Consider the following 8,735-nt stretch of genomic DNA (forward strand, 5'->3'; position numbering starts at 1 on the left):
TGTTAGTTTGTTTCACTTATTGTGTGACTTGAGTGAATCTTAAATAACCCTTTAAAACACAGAAGTTACAGAATAAGACAAACAGACAACAGATGGAAGCAGCAGTGGACCAACAGCTCCTGTGTTCTGTGAGGGATAAATTGCTGATTTTGTCAGTGGAGTTTGGTTGGTTTGGAGAGAGTGATATTTGTCTTATATAACATTGGTTTCCTGTCTGAAAAATTTGTCTGAGAGCAACGTAAAGAGGTGAAAATATTTTAAATATAGTGTGCACTTATTTGCAGGTGTTACTGACCGTGTCCACAGCAGTACATCCTTTATCTCTGCTGCCTCTATTACCTGGGACCGTCAGCCTCCATCTACTGCAGGAAACACACTGGCTATGGAGAAGTACTTCATACAACCACACTTGAAATGATCTGAACTGTCCCTTTAAAGGTCCTTCAGACGTTCGTGGTTCCTTTCTTCAGTTCGTGACCTCGCAGTCTGCAGTCTCTGGCCGCCGCCGCCACCTCGGCCCTCTGCAGCATCGTCTGCTGTAATCCGTTTAAATGTGAGGGGCTGCCGTGCAGGGGCCCCAGGGGCCCGTAGCTGGAGTATCCGGGGATGAAGGGGGAGGTGTAGTAAAGGTGTCGGGGCAGGGCGGGGCTGAACGGGGTCCGGGGCCCTGGCCCCGCCCCCCCGCTCTGTGAAGAGTCATGTGATCCTTTATTTTTATCCGAGGACGTGGCGATCTCAGCCAGCGACCACAGTTTAGGTTTGGGGGCTGGGTTGGCGTTGCAGGAGTCGACATGGTCCTTAGACGGCGAGCTTGATGTAAGCTCCGCCTCTGACGCTCTGACCGGCCCCAGAACCGCTGCGGTCTGGGGCTTGGCCCCTGAGGAGGCGGGGCCCGGGATGTGGGGAAGCCTCTGGTCCCCCGAGTCTTTAAAGTCCCGATCCGTGAAACCTCGATCGGTGTCGCTGCTGCTGCCGCCATCGCCGTCGTCTCTGAACATCAACACACACGAGTCTCCGACAGAGTCCCTGCAGCGCAGGACTGCAGGACGAGGAGGAGGAGGAGGAGGAGGAGGAGGAGAGGAAGAGGAGGTCAGAGAGGAGGGACAACACACACACACACACACTGAGACACTGCTGGGGCTGAACAACTAATCAACATTTTATTGAAATCATAATTTATTAAAGTAACTGACTACATTTCAAAGTAATCTGACTACACGTCGTACTTTATTTAGTATAAATTACCAAAAAATATCACATCAAAAACACTTTAATGTTTTTAATGAAAGTAAAAAATAATGATGTAAAAATTATTATTCTGTCTGAAATCAAAAATCACATCATAATTATTTTTTCTAAACTGTTCAGCAAAAATAAACACAAACACTCATATGCAGTATAGAATAGCAATGATTAATCAGTTAATTGATTATTAATCGATTGTTAAATGAATCATTAACTATCTTGATTGTGAATATTTTCTGGTTTTGGGAAAAAATTATCAATTGATCTTCACAATTTTCTGATATTTTATAGACCAACCAATAATTGATTAATCGAGAAAATAATAGACAGATTAAATGATGAAGAAAATAATCGTTAGTTGCAGCACACACACACTAAGACACACATTTACACACTGATATTCTGACAAACACACACACACACACACACACCTACTGCATCTAACAAATATTTTAATATTCAATTAATCTGCAGATTATTTTTTAAATAAATTAACTAATTATTTATTATTTTGTTTTTTGCACAAACAAACAATTCTGATTTAACAAAAACAAAATGAAATGAAAAGATTCTGAACAGAATCAGAACTGAAACGACCAGTTCATCGATAGAAAATTAATCAACTATTCTGATCATCATTTGTTTTCTGAATATTGTTGGGGGTTTTGGACTTTTGACAAAATGAGACGTGAAGACGCCACTTTGGACATTTACACACCAAATGTCTAAAAATCTTTTTTTTAAAAAACTGATTATATTATTAATTATACAAATTTACCCAAAATCTTCTGAAACACCTGAATTTATTGTCTTTGTCTGCAAAAACAAAACTCGCTAAAATTCAACACGGAGCACAATAACAAAAGGTTCAATATAAAATAATTCACTGGTCGGTGTGAGCAGATTCACTGTCAGTTATCAAAAAGATCATTTTCAAATGAATTTTACTGAAGATGTTTCTGTTGTTTATATCCACAGGAACATAATTAGAGTAAAACTGAACGAGCATTTATAGACGAAACACTGATGAGTGGATAAGACAGATAATATCAGCTTAAAGATCATAAATCACATATTAAAGATTAAACAGAACATTTATCTCCATATATCTGAAAATATAAAGATAAAGATTTAGATTTAACAGATGATCAGAATGACTCATTCTGCAGTTTACCATCTTTTATAACTTTAATTTTCCTTCTAAACACTTACTTTATATTTTGTTAGTTATATTTTGCATCTTTTGCAGTTAATGAAAACTCTCTTAGATTTTGTTAAAACAGCAGGAGGAGTCTTGTATTGAGTTTGAGTGTTCAAACTGATTGATTGATCGGTTTGAGTCATTTTTCTTTTTCAGGCCACAGTTTTGTGATTCCAGAGTTTCAGCCCTGAGTTCTTTTTTTTTCTTTTGTTTTGTGTTAAAGCAACAATTTTCTGTGAGTTTTTATGACACACCATGAAGGTAAAGGGCTGTAAATTAAAATATTGTGAAAAAGGAAGTGTGTTTGTAGTGAATGAGTTTAGTCTCCACATTCTGAAACATTTGTTCATAAAAGATCAGAAAAGTGTAAAAAATAAATAAATAAAAGTAGATTAATGACGTATATTTGGATCAAAGCCAAACGTGTTGAAGCAGCGTTGAACAAACTGTCAGCTCGTTTAAATCAGGCTTTAAAATATTATTATTTACCTTCCAGCAGAGTAGATATGTAACTTCCTATCAAAGTAACTTTATTTTCTTGTTTGTTTGTTTTCAGTGTAATTGTATTTTAAATGAAATTGAAATGATTTATTTTTATTAAGCACGTTGACTTGCTTTGTATCTGGACGGAGATATTTAATCAAACCTGCCTTTTAAGTACTTGTACTTTACTCGAGTATCTCCATGTCAGGATACTTTTTTACTGCTCTGCATGGATCTGACAGCTGGTTACTTAATAGAGTCAATATTTACTTTAAAACCTGAGAACAGTTTCTACTTTTTCTGTGTATTTTGCAGACAGTACTCAAATACTTTTACTTTTGCCTGCAGTATTTTTACTTGTAAAGGAGTATTTTTATTGTGCAGTGCTGTTTACATTTAAAAATGTGTATTAGATTATAGTTACATCAGCAAGGATTACTTGATTACAGTTTTGATTACATCTTTAAAATATGACAATTTTGTCATGATAGAGCTGCAGTGATCGGTCAAATAAAGAATTATCAATCATAAATTCATCACCAATTATTTTGATAATAACAAAGTCAACATTCTCTGATTTCAGCTTCTTTAATGTGAATAATTTCTGGTTTCTTTGCTCGTCTCCGACGGGAAAGTGAATCTCCCTGAGTTGTGGACAAAACGAGAAACACTGATCAATATTTTATGGACCAAACAACTGATCGATTACTGGAAAAATGATAGCCAGATTGATCACCAGTTGAAAAGTGACAGAGTGAACGTCTGATGAAGTCGACAAAATGTTTCATGTTTTCATTTCACGTCGTCGTCGTCGTTATTTTTTAAAGTGTCTCTTAATGTTCATCAAAATACACAATTTAAACCATAATTCTGACTGATCTTTGATTTAGAAGAACTACAGAGTCGACATGTTATGATTGAGACACATCTGAGAGAAATATTATTGGTAATATTATTATTATTTTAAACCAGTAAGTGAGACGGAGGTCCTGAGGTTATAGCTGACCCTTTTTATGCCGGATTAAATCATCTGGGACACAACTTTAAAGGTCCAACATTTCCATAAAATAAATATATTTTTAAACAAAGATAATTATAATAGTACATCTTTACTCCTCTGTTATCAGTTGGTTTTGTTAATTTGAGATTTTAACACATTTTTAAATTGTCTGAAGTTGTGAATTCTTGTCTCAGACAAGAGGCAGTTTTCTGACAGAACAAGTTTAGACATTAAAAAGAAAGCAAACCAAAACATTTCATAAATAACATATTTCATATATATGAATCCTGAAAGATTAGAAAGATGTTCACACAAAAAAGGAATTAGAGTGTTGGTATAAATATTTTTTAGTCTTTTTTGTGTCTGATTTATTCCAGTTCTCAGGAATAGATGCAGAAATGAAAACAACTGTTGTTCAATTATTTTCATCACCAATTATTATCTGTTGATAATGTTATTGATAAAGTGATTAGTTGTCTGGTCTACAAAATGTCTGTTTCCATGGTGACATCTTGTCAATATGATCTTGTCAATGTCTTGTTTTTATTTGACCAACAGAAGAGACAAAGAAAAACAGAATTTTTTTTGTTTTTTTTTTCTTTTTTTCAGAAACGACTGAAACAAATAATCAATTTTCTCCTGATCAACTCATTGATCAAACCAAACAACTGAATGATCGATCAATTGACCTCAGACTGAAGGTCGACTCCTTCTCCTCTCACTCACCGGCTTCGCTCTTTGTCTCTGGCTCGTCGCCACTCGACTTCATCGGCTCGTCATCCTCGTCGTTCCGCTCCAGGTCGATGTTGTCCTCCTCCTCCTCGTCCTCGCTCCGGTTTCGCGGCGTCCACGTCATCTTATTCTCCTTCTTCAGCCGGCGGCGGGCGTTGGCGAACCAGGTGGAGACCTGCGTCAGCGTCATCTTGGTGATGATGGCGAGCATGATCTTCTCGCCCTTCGTCGGGTACGGGTTCTTCCGGTGCTCGTTCAGCCAGGCCTTCAGCGTGGCCGTGGCGTCCCGCGTGGCATTCTTCCTGTAGGTGGGGTCTCCGTACGGGTAGGGCCCCAGGGCGCCAAACGGGTGGTAGTCCAGGGAGCCCGAGATGCCCGACGACGGGTCGTAACCTGGACTCTGAAACAGGAAGTGATGTCATTATTATGAGGTGTGAAGTGCTGATGAGAATCTGAAAACTCTTTGTGATCTTTGACATTGCAGCTGAGAGCTTCTGTTTGTGTGTGTGTGCGTGTGCGTGCCTGTGCATGCGTGCATGTGTGTGTGTGCGTGCGTGCGTGTGTGTGTGTGTCTGTGCGTGCGTGTGTGTGCGTGCGTGCATGTGTGTGTGTGTGTGTGGGTGCGTGTGTGTGCGTGCGTGCATGTGTGTGTGTGTGTGTGTGTGGGTGTGGGTGTGTGTGTGTGTGTGTGGGTGCGTGTGTGTGCGTGCGTGCATGTGTGTGTGTGTGTGTGTGTGGGTGTGGGTGTGTGTGTGTGTGTGTGTGCGTGCGCGTGTGTGTGTGCGTGCTGAAGCTGTGTTCTTGGCAGCTCTCCTCTGAGCAGGAGACTCTTAATCTTAATGTCACCGACTGACGGTTAAATAAAGCTTTAATTAAAACACACAAACAGAATTTAATTTGCTCGCGGTGCCGAGGATCCAAAACGAGGCTGTTTGCATCACAGCCAATCAGAGTAAAACCCTCCTTTAAATCACATCATTATCATAATTTTATATATTTTATTCTATATATATTCTTATTTTTTCTAGATGTACTTATGTGAGCAGATCACTGCAAAAAACAACATTTGTTTTGTTTAAATGACAATAAAATCATGTAATATAATTTTATTTGTTCTTCTGTGTTTTATATAGAAATATATATTTTAAAAATTATTATTCTGTCTGATTCACAGATGTTGAATTTAAACTGCACATATTTGTTTATATTTTTATATGTATTTATATATTTCCTGCTGTGTTTGCTGCTTGTTTATTTGATTATTTATTGTTTTTTATTGATGCTTCGTTTTATTTTGCTCTCCACTTTGCTGCTGTAACGCTGCACATTTCCCCGCTGTGCACTAACAAAGGATTATCTTTTCTCATCTTATTTTGTTTCTGATCATTCTTCAATAAATTGAACATAAATAAAGACAGTAAAACTGAAACATAACGTGCATTAAATCAGAGAAAAAATGTCCAAAAATAGAAATCCCAGTCCAGAGTCGTGTTTCCAGACCTAAATAAACATATGCAATAAATAAACATCCAAATGTGAATTTTCTGTCATTACTGTGGAATAATTACAGTCTGACGAGTTATTTAAAGACACTGGAAGGAAATAAAGACTCCAGAAGTGAAATAATCTGTTAATTTAACAGCATCTTAATGTCTGATCAGTGGAATCAGTGTCAGTCAGTTTACATGGAAATGAAAAATAGACATGAATCTGTTCTGACTGTGTGACTCTGCAGTATGAATGTTTTCTCTTTGGTTTTTATTTTTCTTCAGGATATATTCACTCATTTATTTGTTTGTTTATTCATTGATTCTCTGAAAATATGTCCTGGACACCAACATATTCAAAAACAAATGAAAATTAGAATCACAAAAACTATATATATTAGGAAAAAAACTGAATTGCAGCAGGTATTTTTGGAGACAAAAGAATCTCAGTCTCAGCTTCAGATAAACTGTCGCAGATTTTAATCTTTTTCATCTTTTATTATTTTTATTTTCTCAACGTTTGGAAATGTTGAATTATAAAAATATTTCTGCTGTTTCATTTGTTTCTGCTTCATAATTAAATTTAGCTCAGATGGATTTTTTGTTTGTTTGATTTAAATGTGACTTGATTTATACTTGTGGAAAGTGAAACTGATGTTCTTGTTACACAGTGAATGATTCTTAATAATGATAAATCATCATCAGACATTTTAAATGCAGATTATTTTCACACACTTTCCTTTAACTTAACTTTTTTTTACATTTTACTTTGTTTAATTCTGTTTTTTGTATTATCACCTTGTCTCATCATGTTCATGATTCTTTTCTTTTTCTGTATTTTTTTTCCCTTTTCTTCTTCTCTTCGTTCTTAAACTTAAGTTTCTAGTATATTTTCTTCATATTTGTCAGTAGAATAAATCTGAAGTGGAGACGCAGCGAACTTGTATTTTTCAGTATATTTGGGTTTTTTACGCGCGGAGCGTCTTTACGCACCAGCGGCGTCTCTTTGGTTTCATCACAGACTTGCAGAATCAGAACTTTCCAGACCCGGAGCCGGTGAACCGACTCTGTCCCCGGACCCGGACACGGAGCAGACACTCACCATGAAGGAGCTGATGGTGGCGGCGGCCCGCGGCTCTCCGCCGTACGGCAGGTGTGAGTTGAATCCGGGAGAGGTCGCTGATCCCGAGTACGGAGCGAAGGCTGAGCCCGACGAGGAGCGACCGAGCTCCTCCGTCCTCGGTCCCAGCAGGAGCCCGGAGCCGAAGGAGGGACAGGAGTGCAGGGACAAGGACACGGACGGCTGAAAGAGGAAACCCTGAGCTGGATAAGACATGACGGGACGGGACGGGACGGGACGGGACGGGACGGCGCGCACCGTGTTACGCACGGACCAACTCACATCTGAGAGCGCGCGAAGAGAAGAGGAAGAAGAAGAGGAGGAGGAAGAGGAGGAGGTTTAGACACGGAGGAGCATCCAGGAGCATCGCAGGAGGAGGTTCAGACTCTGCCGCAAGTTTCTACTTCAGACTCAACTGATCCGATCTGAACTGAACTGAACTGAAGTGATCCGAGCTGAGCGGAGCTGGAGCCTCACTGAGACAGAGAGACCCAGAGACACAGTGAGAGAGAGAGAGAGAGAGAGAGAGAGAGAGAGAGAGAGAGAGAGAGAGAGAGCGAGGGGGGGGGGGGGGGGGAGAGAGAGAGAGAGAGAGAGAGAGAGACAGAGAGAGAGGGAGGGAGGGAGGGAGAGAGAGAGAGAGAGAGAGAGAGAGAGAGAGAGAGAGAGCGGGGGGGGGGAGAGAGAGAGAGAGAGCGGGGGGAGGGAGAGAGAGATGGAGGGAGAGAGAGAGAGAGAGAGGGGGGGGAGAGAGAGAGAGAGAGAGAGAGAGAGAGAGAGAGACAGAGAGGGAGGGAGAGAGAGAGAGAGAGAGAGAGAGAGAGAGAGAGAGAGAGAGAGAGAGTTTTCAATTCAACAAAGCTTTATTAACAGGAAACAGACGCTTCTTTGCCAAAGTAGGTGAAATTTTAAAAAAACAAGACAAAAAGTTTAGATAGACATTGAAATATATTTATACGTACATATTAGCACAAAATAGGCTTAAAAATAAGGTAGAAAAATGTAGATTCTATAAAGATTTATATATATTTATTTCAAATATATGTAATTTAGTAAATGCTTTGTTTGGTTTATTTTTTTAATGTCTAAACTGTCTGTGTGTCAGAAAAAGCTTCGTCCCTGACAATAATTCACAACTTCAAATAATTTTTAAATGTGTTAAAAATCCTTCAAACTCTAAAACTAACAATACTTACTGAAAACACAGGTGTAAAAATGTGATATTATAATCATCTTTGTTCATTTTTATGAAAATGTTGGTCCTTTAAAGTTGAAAGTTGTGTCCCAGATGATTTAATCAGGCATAAAAAGGGTCAGCTATACACTAAGGACCCCTGTCTCACTTCCTGGTTTAAAAAAGGCAGGAATGCTGCTCAAACTCTGGTAAACTTTCCTTTTTTAGACAAGTTTATTCAATAATATTTCTATCAGATGTGTCTCAACCATAACATGTCGACTCTGTAGTCC

General features: G+C 38.8%; 1 protein-coding gene across 1 annotated transcript; it reads right to left on the minus strand.

The window, feature by feature from the left end:
- Positions 1 to 418: 418 nt before the first annotated feature.
- Positions 419 to 7,739, minus strand: LOC146317122 (Iroquois homeobox protein 5a-like). Its single transcript, XM_084733742.1, has 3 exons — positions 7,251 to 7,739; positions 4,656 to 5,061; positions 419 to 1,039 (listed from the first exon to the last, which is right to left on the minus strand). The coding sequence occupies exons 1-3, from the start codon at positions 7,482 to 7,484 to the stop codon at positions 444 to 446; spliced, it is 1,236 nt and encodes a 411-aa protein (XP_084589868.1). The 5' UTR covers positions 7,485 to 7,739; the 3' UTR covers positions 419 to 443.
- Positions 7,740 to 8,735: the final 996 nt, after the last annotated feature.

Source organism: Lutjanus erythropterus, chromosome 13 (assembly GCF_056507025.1).
Source record: "Lutjanus erythropterus isolate fLutEry1 chromosome 13, fLutEry1.hap2, whole genome shotgun sequence".
NCBI lineage: Eukaryota > Metazoa > Chordata > Actinopteri > Lutjaniformes > Lutjanidae > Lutjanus > Lutjanus erythropterus.

Bases quoted from the DNA above. Each gene is read 5' to 3' on its own strand.
- LOC146317122 (XM_084733742.1), bottom strand. From the start codon at position 7,484: ATGTCTTATCCAGCTCAGGGTTTCCTCTTTCAGCCGTCCGTGTCCTTG. The intron at 5,062-7,250 runs GTGAGTGTCTGC...TTCCTGTTTCAG, and splicing joins CCACCATCAGCTCCTTCATG to AGTCCAGGTTACGACCCGTC. The intron at 1,040-4,655 runs GTGAGTGAGAGG...CTCGTCCTGCAG, and splicing joins AGAGACAAAGAGCGAAGCCG to TCCTGCGCTGCAGGGACTCT.